Genomic DNA, 14,567 nt, shown 5'->3' with positions numbered 1-14,567 from the left:
TTTTATGGTAAGAACAGTATTCTTCTTCTTCTTCGTCTTCTTCTTCTTCTTCTTCTTCCCAGCTTTATCCCTATAAAGATAATAGGATATAGACGGCGAAAGTCCACTTAGAAATTACGTTGTCTGAGTAGGTTTTAAATCGTATTTGAAAGTTTGAAACATACTTTCGTTGTTATCAGCTTTACTTACGGATTCCGTGACGCCACCGGAGGCCATATGAAAGAAAGCCATAAAAGTCGACCAAATGAGCCCTTTCGAAGCCGCAGAGTGCAAGACGGTATCTATGATTAGTTTACATTTTCTCTCTGTTGCTAATTACGTACAATTCGGCTGTGGTTTGAGCGTGCGTGCGCCGGTAGGAAAGTGCTCATGGCAGAAATAAATTAAGAAAGTATCCTTGAACGAAAGGCTTAGAAAACAACGTAAGAAAATGCGAGTGATCGTCTATTTCGATGTTAATAATGGGTAAACTTGATAATAAATTCACGAAGGCCAATCGTAGAATGGCGTGAGAAAAATAACTGGGTGAAGGTAATATTGAGACTAATAATGTTCATCTGAATTTACACGTTATCAGCATTAATATTTTATTAAGCCTTAATTAAGGTGATAAATCAGATTAAATTTCCTGGAATCGGCAGCTTTGACAACTCATGCTATTGGTATCTTGGTTAATTAACATTCTGACGCGCCGCCACACGCTTCGTTCTCTTTATATTCAATCTCGATTTGTTAAAACATTGGTTTTAACGCTACAATCCGCCCTACTCTTTGATCAGGTCCTAAGCCCATACGATCCATTGTTGGACTTCCGCCAGCCAGTCTTAGGCCGACTTCAGGAAAGTGAAAGACTCTGGGTGTGTTCTGAGCACTGCCTTGAGAGATTGGCGGTTACTCTTCCAAGTGCTGACTATGATGTAAAGTGAGCATGCTTTTATGCATAGCTATGCATTGCATTCATAGTGGTCACCCGTGCAGCTCCCTAATATTGACATTTAGACTCAACTTTCAAGAGTTCGGCAAGACAGTATGCTACCTATGTAGCAGTGAAGTAAGTTTTGAAGAAAGCCGAATTTAAGAAATGGGATAAAAGTAAGAGACAATGATGTCATATAGAATGTAAATGAATAAGATAAGACTACAATATGAAAAACCTGGAATGATGTAGACGGAGGAAAAACTAATTAAAAAAGAAAAAAAATGTACTAAATGGAAGAAAGGGAGGTTAATAAAAGCCGAACTTAGTCTTCGAGAAGTGTATCACAAGGCGAAGGAGATGACTGAAGAGAATATCGTTTAAACGACACTGGAAATGGAAAAAAAATACAAATGAAAGCAATACACACACACACACACACACACATACTCATACAGAAGAAAGAAGCAAAGAATAAAAGAGTAGCGGATAAGGTTGAAGCATGAGAGAGAGAGAGAGAGAGAGAGAGAGAGAGAGAGAGAGACTTTCTCCGCCAGAGACCACGTGACTCCACAAGCGCGTCTTTCCGTGAAGCATAATGTCGCCTAATTATACGGAAAAAGGCGCAAACTTTCTGAGAAAGTACCGCGGGGGAAACTCCTCTCTTCTGCTGCTGTACGACGTCTTTTCACTTAATTACCTAACACTGTTACGTTACACTTTTATGAACACGGCTTCGCGAGCGTCCGTGTGACGCGGCGAGACGGATGTGCTACGGCGGTCGGACCTATTACTATTGTCATCAAGTCGGCTGAGAGCTAGGAGGTTTTTTTTTTTTTTTTCTTCTTCTTCTTCTTTTTTTTCTTTTTTTTTGTGCGTGAGATACGTGAAGTGGTTGGTTTCGTGCTTAGCCTATCTGCTTGTATAGACTTGTTCCGTATGATTGTTTCTGTACATTTAATAATAATAATAATAATAATAATAATAATAATATAATAATGACGATGTCGCAGTACCATGGAACACCAGATTAGATGAGAAAGAAAGCGAAAAAAATTTATAAGTCAAGACCTGAAAATAGAAATAAGAAGGATATGGGATGTGTCATTGGAACTTGCACCTACCCATAATCATGGGGACACTAGGCACGGTCCTATGATCCCTGAAAAGGAACCTGGAAAAAACTAGATGCCGAAGTATCCCCCAGGACTCTTGCAGAAGAGTGTGCTCCTAGAAACAGTGCACATAGTGAGGGAAGTGATGGACTCCTATAAGGAGGCAGGATGCAACCCGGAACCTCACGCTATAAATTTAGCAATATTTTACCTTAGAAATAGTGCTAAAGGAACCTATTTCACGGAGCGACACGGCCAAGCCCAGAAATACCACCCAGTCGAAAAGGGTGATTGAGATAGGGAACAAAAATAATAGTAGTAGTCTTAAAGTGCAGAAGCAAATCCATAGTCATGAATGGGTACAAATATATATTAAAAAATTAATCTAAACAGAGAGTTATCGGGAATCTTGTTGGTTCCCGTTTTTGATAAGTGAAAAAGGGAATAGTAAAACAGATTCCCAATAACTCTCTGTTTAGATTTATTTTTAAATATATATTTGTACCCATACATAACTATGGATTTGTTTATCCATTATAATAATAATAATAATAATAATAATAATAATAATAATAAATAATAATAATAATAATAATAATAATAATAATAATAATAATAAAACAAAAACTTCTTTCATTTCCTTCAGGAGATTGAAAAGAAACCCACTTATAAGTATTTACATTTTATTTTACTCAACACTTATAAGTAAACACGTTATACACAGTGATTTTTTTGGGTTTCTTTTTCAATAATAATAATAATAATGGAAAATGACTTTCATGAGACTTGACTAAGGTAACTTGAACAACTGAAATCAAGAAGATACTACTTGACCGCTTTCAAATTAACGTAAGACACGCGAGATTTTGTTAACACTTTTCCAATTTTGTGTGCGCGTGTGAAATGATGGAGACGAGCAAGAATTATTATTATTATTATTATTATTTATTATTATTATTATTATTATTATATTATTATTATTATTATTATCATTTTATTTTACAGTAAATTGATAAGTAGAACTTAAATTTAGAACATTGCGATAAAAGACTGTGCTGATATAATATCTATGGACAGGAACTCTGTCTGCCAGTGTTTGCTAATTTGCATTAATACTTACCATCTTCTTCTTTGCCTTCAGCTTTTCCCATTTCTATACTGGGTCGCTGTTTCTAGTCAGCCTTCTCCATCTTCCTCTGTCCTGTACATCTTGTTCTCTTAGACCCTTTTCCTTCATTTCATTCAATAATTTATCTTTCCACCCGAACTTTGGCCCTCCCCTCCCTCTTCTGTCCTCCACCTACATGTTCATAACCCTCTTACATACGTGTTCATCTTCTCTTCTCATGACATGACCAAACCATTTCAGTCTTCTTTAATGATATGTATTAATACATATATTCGTAATTATACCATGTGCATGCATACTCACGTGTGTGTGTGTGTGTCTTTGACTGTGTTGTGTGCCATGAAATACATGAAGGTCTGTGCGCTTTTGAGTCTTTGTGTGCGTGTTCGTGTGTGAACGCATAACGATCGATCGATCGAGAGAGATTTACGTCTATTACACAAGTAAAATATAACCATTACTTAATTTTATTATAATTACGTACGGAGTAAATGAAAAACTTAGTGGTAAAATTATATCGCAGTGCAAAACTCGCGGAAGAGATCAAAGCGAAAAATTATAAAATAAAGATAACATGAATAAAAGTTCCGCTGTCTCCGATTCCGTTGTTCGAAATAATATAGCCGCGTCTATTGTCTGCTCCAGAGAGCCGGAGAAAGATTGCATCTGCCGCCAAAAAATCACCATAGGAAAAAGAAACGGATTATATTGTGCCGGAAGACCACACTTTCACTTCGTCACTTTCGTTGGCTTTGAAATGAGAGGGAAAATTCAACCACCTTTTGTAATGAAAGTGAATGAACTTTCCTTGCCTACTGTATTCACCCTAATTATGAAAGGTATTAACAATTTTTCAGTGCCACGACATTTAAGGCGAATACAGTACAATGACTTCTTGATGTGTCATCTTTCGTTTGTCTCTGATGAAAGTGAATAGTATTCCACTCCTACGTAAAGACATTGAATAATCATTCATCATTTTTCGAAAGAACGTGAATAATGTTTCACAGGCTTTGTATCAAAGGTAGAAAATCTCCCTTGAATGAAAGTCAGTCATCCTTAATCCACTCCGTAATGAAAGTTCATCATCTTGATGAAAGTGACTAATCGGGTAATGTTACTTGCAAAACCTTTGTATGCGTGGCTAGTGCGAACCTGCGCATCTCGGCTTATGACGTCATATGGTGCTCCGGACCCTGTTTATCCCATCCAAGTCAGGCTACTTACTGACTTCTCATTCTTTTACAAACCAGGTAGCTGGTTGGCATGAAAACAATTGTACTTCCGCATTTTCATGAAACTAATAGGTCTGTCCGTACTGTAGTGGCACTGCTTTGAGAGAGAGAGAGAGAAAAAAAAAAGCGGTGATCACGTTAGAATTCACCACTTCCTTCAGAACGAAAAATTAAAAGAGAGATAGATTCACCTATGCAAAAGAGAGGATCCCTTTATCGCCGATACTGCAGTTATATATTGAACATTCTGAACCGAAAGCATTTCCTTTGGACAATGTTGCGAACGACAGTGGGTTACAAAGAGGCCTGCCATGCAGCCAGCGCGGTAAAAGTAAAGAAAAGGAATATCCTCGATTATCGTCGAACATCTGGTCCATAGAGTCATGGAAAGCCCTTTCCAAGTCGGGCGACGGAAATTGCGGGCTTTTTTGTGGTCTTTCGGGCTTCTGTTGTTTTTATTGATGTTTTTCGGTGAAAGCGCACCAGATCGCCATGTTTATGGATGCGGTACGGGACACACTCACGTACCGACAGAAAGGGAAAAGGGTTTATTGTGCATAACTCTCAGTCGCAGCAGGTATAAATAAACAGACTTGAGATTTTGTTCTACATTTACTTTATATGTGACTATTAAAGAGACTACTTTAATATTTCATCATCTTGTTGACACATCAGTATTTTCCCATGAATTATATTTTACGATCAGTTTTCGTTTCATTTTAGATAGCTACAAGAATAACATTCCTTCGTTATTTTACGACGAATGTAAACGATAGTTTGGTACGTTATAAATCGCAGAAGAAAAAAACGACACAAGTTCAGCATTGAAACTAAACCTTATTTTTAAAAAATAAGGTAGCATCATTTCCGTCGTTATAACTGATTCTTAAAAGCAGAAACTTCTACCACGATATGGAAAAAACAACACAAGTTCAGCATTGAAACTAAACGGAAAAAACAACATAAGTTCAGCATTTTAGAAAAATAAGGTAGCATCATTTCCGTCGTCATAGCTGATTCTTAAAAGCAGAAACTTCTACCACGATATGGCCGCCTCCTCAGTACCAGATGTGAAACCCAATGGTGCATGATTAGTCATCTAACTTGATGTGATCTGGTTATGAGACATTCAGTGGCCCAGTATGCGGTAATGCCCGAATTCTCACGAGAATGGCCAAGCTGGCAACGTCCTCAAAAATTCGCACGGTCTTTGTATAGTATAGTTTTCAAGGAGAGCTTTGGGTTACAAGTTTTATATATATATATATATATATATATATATATATATATATATATATATTATATATATATATATACAGAGTGTGTGTGTGTATATATATATAGATTGTTGCGCAGTGGTTCATCCTTGATTTGTCAGCTAATGGGTGAATGCGTCAGTGACTTATCTTGTCCATTATACAATGGATTCTTCCGTTATTATGGGAAACGGTCTACTGTTGATTATATGTACACACAGTGTTTTATATATATATATATATATATATATATATATATATATATATATATATATATATATATATATATATATAAACTCAGCTCTACCCATTATCTCCTGAGGAGTTACCCTCCCGTTTCTCAGCTAGTCCTGTGGGCATGACCTAACTCAGTGGGTTAAATACCAGGTATCCAACTGACCTATCACTACGTAGATCAGCAGAAAATAAATCGATTTGTGGATGAGGAAGAATGTTGAGTTGCATATGCCCCTACACCACCAACCCGCATTTGGGATCGATTCAGTGTACATGAAAATGACTTGGAAAGTGAAAATCCCTCGAAAAATGATGAAAGATACTCTTAAAAGATAAGGCAGATACAGACAAAAAATAATGCTTAAAAAGTAATACTATAAGCGTGCTTAATAACGCTGTGTGGTAACCGAACACGGTTGCCATTTAATCGCTACGTGACTGTCACTTTTTTTTCATTAATTTATTTTCTTTTAGCGATTATCTCCGACCGAGCGGTGATTGATTTCCTGCAATTGACCCTTTATCTCCCCCATTCGCCTTTCGTAACGCAACATAACAACAACAATAAACAATTATTGCCAAGTTGACTTCCGCGATTGACTGGCGTTCGTACGAAGAAATTGCAGCGTGCCTTCGATGTACGCTGCTGGCTGTGTGATTGCTTGTCAGGTGTTTAATGTTGCCTGCTGTTACTTTATTTGCTGTTGCTCATAATTTCGACAACGGGAACGTCTGTGCGGGAACTAGTGTGAGAACGATTGTGCTTTAATCCGTGGTCCAATACGATAGCGAGCAGCATAACTAGAGCAAAGCGTAGGTACTACGTAATTTGAATAGCATTTTGCTTGTCTATATATAGTAGTATATATGTGTGTTTATGTGTATGTATTGTTTGTAAATCCAGTTAACTTTGCGTGAAAACTGAGAACCCCTTAACGCTGCAATACCAGAGTGGTGATGGGTCGTTATAGCTCAAGTAAATGTATGTATGAGTCACATATTTATACGTTTGAACTGAGATCAGTTTTTTTTTTTTTACTTTTTCTGCAGTCCGGTTATTTAGGCGCTGACAACGGTTCTCTTCCAAATCGAGTTCGAGTCTTGAAGTGGAAAAGAACGTCATTCGTTTTCCCACGTATTTGTAGTATTTCCACAGGATTCTATTGCCAATTGCCTTCCAAAATTAAATTTTTGAAAATTGCGGAAACTATAAGTTAAGCGTTCATGTATGGTCGAGGTATTTCGTTCGCTATACACGCAAAACACACACACACACACACACACAATCACCCACCCATATATATATATATATATATATATATATATATATATATATATATATATATATATATTTACGTATGAGCCCGGCCTTGAGAGAGGCTCGATACGTAAACAGAAATAATTGAGGGAGGACAAGATGAAATTAATTGAACTTACCGTAAAACTGATTATTAGTGAATATTTACTCTAGAGCAACAGGTCGCCAGAAACTCAGCTAAATACTTTACAGCTATTTATTTACAAAAGGCTCGTACTGGCCTGGAGAAAAGTAAATGCAGCGTCCACACGTTGGGACTTATAATCTCTCACAAATGGATAATAGCTGGCTCAAAATGGAATTCATACAAGCTGGTTTCATAAACTTGGGTAATGCAACACTTGCGGGCAGAGAGACTTGGCACGTGACTCAGGGAATCTGGAAAAAGAATCCCAGATTAAACAAGATAAAAGAAAAAAGGATTTATTGCCCAATTTCAATTGTTTAGTTCTCTAACACTGGGGAGAAGGAACTTTAATGTTTCACTGAGGTATGCAATGACTTCATTTGTCTGGGACGATCACACAAGGGGAAGCATGCGGCCATGAGGCAGTGAGAGGGAACAAAGGGATGAGTTTTGAAATTGAATTGGGAAAATGGGGATCAAATAGATAATAGGATGTAAGGGACTGGCAATATGCTGTTTCACAAGACGTACCTGGATGTCGTGTTCAGTGGATCTTTGTAGAAAAATTTGGCCTGGCTTTGTCTTAGGCCTGGGTCGTTTGGCGCGCCACTACGCCGTGGATAGGCCTAAATGGAAGGCAGGTGGTCGGACATCCGTCCGAGGTCAACGTCTGGAGACGACTGGGCAGATCGCAGGCGTTTTGCCTGGGTGTTGGGAATCAGCTTAACCCCCCACGAGCAGGGCAGATCCTGGAAACAGAACATACAGCCAGCAGAGGGTTCACAGGAAAAAGAGCTTAAGGTATAGGTCTAAGAAGTGCCAGTCTGCCTACATCCTTCCCTTCGAGATACGTCCCTAAAGCTGACAAAAGACTATATTCTCCCTTCTCACAGGAAATTCTTAACCCTGGACGGCTAGCGTTGGTTTCCCCCCCGCCGCCCAAAATCAGCTGATATTTGGAGGAAGATGGCTGCCATTTTATAAATCAAACTAATTAATTAATTGCTGGGTAGACGAAATGATCTATAATCGTCACAATATATATATATATATCTTCTTGCAGTTCCACAATGGTCCCGTGGGTGAAGTATATAAGAGATCCTCACGTGAAAATGAAAGAAGGAGGTACCAAGACTTTCAACTTTTATTCCAAAGTCATCTTCAGTACCCTGAAGATGACTTTGGAATAAAAGTTGAAAGTCTTGGTACCTCCTTCTTTCATTTTCACGTGAGGATCTCTTATATATATATATATATATATATATATATATATATATATAAATTTGTGTGTGTATTTATGTATATATATATATATATGCACATAATATCTAATAAAAGAAACCTATAAAAATTCCAAAATATAGAAAATAAGTACTATATTTCATAGACTTTCTTGTCTCTCTCTTCAGATAGGTAATGAATGAGAAAAGTTATAGAAAAGGCAGTATTTATACCAAGAGATCCATCCACAGGTAGCCATTTTCTTAAGCACTGGTTGAAGGAAGACTTTATCTATGATATCTGAATCCCAGGAGCCCTTTGAGATGTACATTACCTGTATTTGTTTAACCAAGGCTGACTCATCATCTGGCATTTGTACCGACATTTGCTGCTATAAATTATGGGTGACAAATTCCAGTTTATCCTGTGGTTATGGTTATTTATATGGTTGAAAATAGCTGAGCTCTGTTGTCCATACCTAAGTGACCGTTTATGTTGTATTAATCTTTGGGGAAGTGATTTTCCTGTAAAACCGATGTAAGACTGGTCACAGTCCAGGCATGAGATTTTGTATACTCCTGTGTCCTTAGGGATTGTCCAACAAAACACAATCCCAAGAACACATGAGTATATGAAATCCCATGCCTAGACTGTGACCAGCTTTACATCAGTTTTACAGGAAAGTCACTTCCCCAGAGATTAATACAACATAAACTGTCAGTTAGTTATGGACAACAGAGCTCAGCTATTCTTAACCATATAGATAACCATAACCGCCGAATAAACTGGAATTTGTTGCCTATAATTTATAGCAGCAAATGTCGGTACAAAAGACAGATGATAGAGTCAGGGTTGATTATTCAAAGACAGGCAATGAACATCTCAAAGGGCGCCTGTGGTTCAGATATCATAGATAAAGTCTTCCTTCAACCAACACTTAAGAAGATTAAAGCGGAATTATCAGTGGGGATGACCTAATATGACTACCTGTGGATGGATCTCTTGGTATAAATACCACCTTTTCTGTAACTTTTCTCATTCATTACTTACCTGAAGAGAGAGACAACAGTCTTTGAAATATAGTACTTACTTTCTATATTTTGGCGTTTTTATGGGCTCTTGTCATTAGATGGAATTCTGTTGTAACAAAACATTTTACCAGTCGTATAATATATATATATATATATCTATATATATTATATATATATAATATATATATATATATATTTGTGTGTGTGTGTGTGTGTTTGTGCTTAGAAAATCACAGTAGATGCATGTGACCTCATTAAATAAGCAAATACCACAGGAAAATGATAGGCAGAAATCCAAGCGCTTTCGTCTTTCCTAAGACATTGTCAAGGAACGAATGAAATACAGTTGGAAAGAAAGTTATCATGTAAACAGAAAGATCAAGAATACCAGATGGTTAATTGTTCAAAAGGAGTTTTAAAAAATCAAAAGAGATAATCCAGGATTAATCGGATTATCCACACGGTCACAAACCTAAACATAGAGTTAACCCTAACAGAAACTACAACGTATCCATATAGTCCAAAGCATGTAAAAACTGCATATATTAATTTTGTTGCTTATATTTATCTACAACTTTTTTCATTATGAAGGCATCAAGTTTAAATAAACCAAGACTTAAATTTAGAACATTTCCATTATTTTACTTGATGAAACAAGATTCAATGATATTCCTTTTAACTGTGTCATTACATGGGATTAAGGCTCTTGCTCGACTCCAGTTAATAGGATGATCTAAATCTCTCATATGTACGAATAATGCATTCGATATTTGCCCAGTTCTCACAGAATATTGGTGCTGTTTGAGAAGTTGTGAAAGAGATTTACCGGTTTGTCCGTAATAGACTTTATCACACTTGTGCGAGTGTGTGTGTGTGTGTGTGTGTGTGTGTCCTTCAGTACCCTTCCAATGAATGCAGGTGAATGAAAGAAATGTGCCAAGCTGAAATGGAAGATTTGTCCAACTATGTCTTCTTTTGATTAATAATAGTAACAGATTATAAAGTAGCAAAAGAGTACTGGAGTGGAGAGGTCTTAATTAACATTCAGGAAGCGTGAGAGTGAGAGGAGGAAAAAGGTGAGTGGCTTAATGTGTACAGGGAATCCGACGTGCTGCTGATGAGCATTCAGTGTTGCATCAGGAAATGGCTAGCTTTGTGGAGTTTAAAGCATAGGAGGTCCATCTGCGAATCATCAGTTATGTATGAATGTTAGTTACCAAAGTCTTGAAAGATTTTTGTAATAATATAATAATAAAATAAATAATGAATAATAAATAATAAAATAAATAATAATAAATAAAATAATAATAATAAGGGAGAAACCACAATTGTGTATGTGTACAAATGTATTTATAAATAAAGTTAAATATATTTCTAATTAGATTTATACACATGCAGAATTGTGGATCTGTTTCTCCATTTTAAGACTCATGCTACTATGAGTATTTATAATAATAATAATAAATAATATAATAATTAATATAATAATAATAATTATATAATAATAATAATAATTTATTATTATTATCTAAGTCTGGTTAGTTTGTTTTCACTGAACTGGAGGTCATTTTTTCTTTTAGCATTGGTAATGGTAGCACTCTGAAGTTTTCAAATCATAACCATGATCCTGTCGTGCTGTAAATTTCGATAATAATCAGTATTCGAAGTTCTCTTAGTTAAAAAGCAAAATTCGAATAGAGTTAAAGATAGAAAATAATTCAGAATATTCTCGGCAATAACAATTCAGCTTCAAAATGAAAGTAAGATTAATATATCAATATTCACAAATAATTTTCGGATTTCTGAAAGAAATCTGATCATTTTTAACACGTCATTTATTTCCTGCGGAATATCAAGAGTTAATAATATCAAAACTTAGGAAAAAAAATCTTGGCTTGTTTATTTTGATAATATCAAGACTTACGAAAAAATGCCTGGCTTCTTATAATATATTTTGTTTACTAATCATTTTTGAAATATTTTGAGAGAAATTATATATTTTTGTCCATAAAACATTTATAAGTACTTCAAATATCTGTCAAAATAGAAATTTCCTTTCATAAGAACTCAACTCTGGGTACCTTAAACAAGAGTAAATAATAATACGAATAATTTTGTTTGGAACATAAAACATTTTTCTTAGAAAATTATGCGCTCTGTTTGTCGTTTGTGCATGCTTGCCCGATTCCCCTTTCACAAACACTCTCTTTGTCCGTCACTTTCACTGGTGCCTTGTTAAGTTAACAAGCTTTTCTGCCTTAGAGCGGCATGTCTGTCTGTCTTTCTGTCTGTCAGCGTTTTTGCAAAACACAAAACCTCAAGCGGCTTTCAAATCTCATTTTGTCTTTCTTTTGTTAAATTTTCTGACTTTCTTTTTCTCTCTTTTTTTTATCCTTTCTTACTCGGCATTTACAGCTTTCTATTTTGTCAAGTTTCTTAGCCTTTCTCTTTTTTGTTTTTACCTTACATTATCTTTTACGCATTTTTTCTTCTGGCCCATTCATTTCTTTTTTCTTTTTTTCTTTTCGACTTTCACTTTTCAAGTCACTTTTCACTTTTTTATTCGGCAGTACGTTTTATTTCTCTCTCTCTCTCTCTCTCTCTCTCTCTCTCTCTCTCTCTCTCTCTCTCTCGCTGTTTTCAATAGTCCAGAAAACGAGGCGTTTTAAACGCACGACGTCTTTTTAGACGTAACAGAATTTTTGCGCCTTGCTCGAGCGTGATCAGTTCCATCTTTCGATGTTAACGCTAATGGCTTGTGCTACGCGAATGATCAGGTGCGATTGTATGAGGCTCTCTCTCTCTCTCTCTCTCTCTCTCTCCTCTCTCTCTACAGATATACACATGTATAGATATATATATAATATATATATATAATATATATATATATATATACATACATACATACATACATACATACATATTGCATTCGCCTCTTCCTCAAAAAGGGTGCTTCTGGTGGCATATCAGTAGAAGGTGTGTTTCACTAGGCTTCACCACACGCTACATACGTTAAGACTCATCACCAACTCCTCCCAAATTCTTGTTAACCCCACCTACTGGCCTGCTCATTAGGGTGAGTTAGTGGTGTGGCGTGAGTCTTGATGAGCAGTCCAGTAGGCGGGGCTAACAAAAATTTGAGAGGAGTTGGTGATGAGTCTAACGTATGCAGGATGCGGTGAAGACTAATGTTAACTCACCTTAAGGCTACTAACCCCTTGCCCCATCATAACCTTGTCTGAGACCCACTACAGTTAATAACCACTAATTATCCCATTTACAACTAATTCACTGCTTGGGTCACCTTAAGTTTAATTATATCCTTATTCATTAGCCTCTAAACCTTCAGCAAACCCGTTCAAGAGCACTTCAGGGAACACATTTTAGAGCTTTTGCAGCCATCAAATCGGAGAGACTTGAAAATAAGGAAGAAGGTGAAGCACAGAATTGGTTGATTATTATTACAACGAAGTTGTTAATGAGGCTGATACGAGGATGATGGGGAATCTCTGAATTGTTAGGAAGAGTTATCCAGACTTATAATTAACGCCACGAAATTTGTTTAGTGATTAGTGGAATTTACCGAAATAATAGGGGAAAATCATCACCATTTAATGTGTGTTCTTGATTATTGCTACAAAGTTATTATTAATGAAGTGGTTTAACTATTTATTAGTCAGGGGAACTGGGTAACATTGATTATTATTGCTACAGCATTGTTACTGAGGGCCATGTGAAACTAAAGTAGATAAAAAAAGGGTTGTTTACGGTATATTCGGTTATAAATTTTGGTTCATTATGAGAAAGTTGAATTTTACATGGTCATGTAATCATAATAATTTCAGTGAAATGCAACATTACATGATAATATAGATTCATAATATGTGTTGGATACATCCGGAAATAAAAGAGAATACAAATGATTCATCATTTGTAAACTCTTTTATCAGTTGATCAGCTTTCGGGTTATGCATTCGCCTTGATTGATGTTTCATTTTATAAACCATTTCCCATTGACCCTCCGTCACCTTGTTGCTCCCGGGCCTCATTCTAACACGACTTTTTAGAATCTAATTGTATGCTCAATGATTTTCACGTAGATAAATATAAGAAACAGTGATGGAACATGAAAGTACTGATCCATCTGCCCTTGCACGAGTCTCCCAAGATCTGTGGTAAGTGTCATTCAGTTTCACTTATCCGTTCTTTCTTTTTTTCAGTATCTGGTGCTGCTGATTTTAGTCATCGCATCGGAAATCGGCGGCATCATCGCTCTCAACATCTTGCAAATGAGGGTGAGTGGACCTACACCTTTGATTTTTAGTTCTCTGTAAAAAGAAAACTATTGTGCCGACTTTGGCTGTCCGTCCGCACTGTTTCTGCCTCAGATCTTGTAAACAACTGAGGTTAGAGGGCTGCAAATTGGTATGTTCATCACCCACCTTCCAATCATCAAACATACCAAATTGCAGCCCTCTAGCCTCAGTAGTTTTTTTTTTTATTTTATTTAAGGTTAAAGTTAGCCATGATCGTGCATCTGGCAACGATATAGGACAGGTCCCCACCGGGTCGTAGGTAAAGTTTCATGGGCAGCGGCTCTTAGGCTCCGCCACTCCTGTCTTTCTTGTGCTTTGTCTTCTTCAAATCTCCACTTACGTCCAGCCTCCCTTCTCATTTCCCCGTGAGTGCCTTCATTATACCTCAAGTGGTGCACAGTAGGCATTATATTACTAAAGAGTGTTCGCAGCGTCCCTTAAGCCCCTAGCTGCTCCCACTTTATATCCTTATACTCAACCTTCATTCCTGTTCCCTACCTTCAAACTTGCTGTCCAACTTCTTTAACTATTCCTTCTCATTGCAACCTTTAGTTTCTTGTAAGTCATCTCCTTTATTTTCTGGCTCTCTTCATCTTGCTGTCCAACCACTCCAACTCCCTCCTTTCACCGTCTTCAGTGCTGAATGGCTGATTGTGCCCCAGAGCT

The 14,567-nt window shown here is 36.7% G+C and overlaps 1 protein-coding gene across 1 annotated transcript in view; it reads left to right on the top strand.

Annotated features, from left to right (window-relative positions):
• Positions 1–14,567, top strand: part of LOC135195831 (CD82 antigen-like) — an 89,474-nt gene that overhangs the window by 67,366 nt on the left and 7,541 nt on the right. Inside the window, exon 4 of the mRNA XM_064222340.1 lies at positions 13,806–13,880. Within this exon, the coding sequence (XP_064078410.1) occupies positions 13,806–13,880 (75 nt within the window). The remainder of the gene's footprint in view (positions 1–13,805; positions 13,881–14,567) is intronic.

The sequence above is a fragment of the Macrobrachium nipponense genome, chromosome 16 (assembly GCF_015104395.2).
Source record: "Macrobrachium nipponense isolate FS-2020 chromosome 16, ASM1510439v2, whole genome shotgun sequence".
Lineage (NCBI taxonomy): Eukaryota > Metazoa > Arthropoda > Malacostraca > Decapoda > Palaemonidae > Macrobrachium > Macrobrachium nipponense.
Note: the sequence above shows the minus strand (reverse complement) of the source record. Positions and strands in the feature narration are given on the sequence as shown.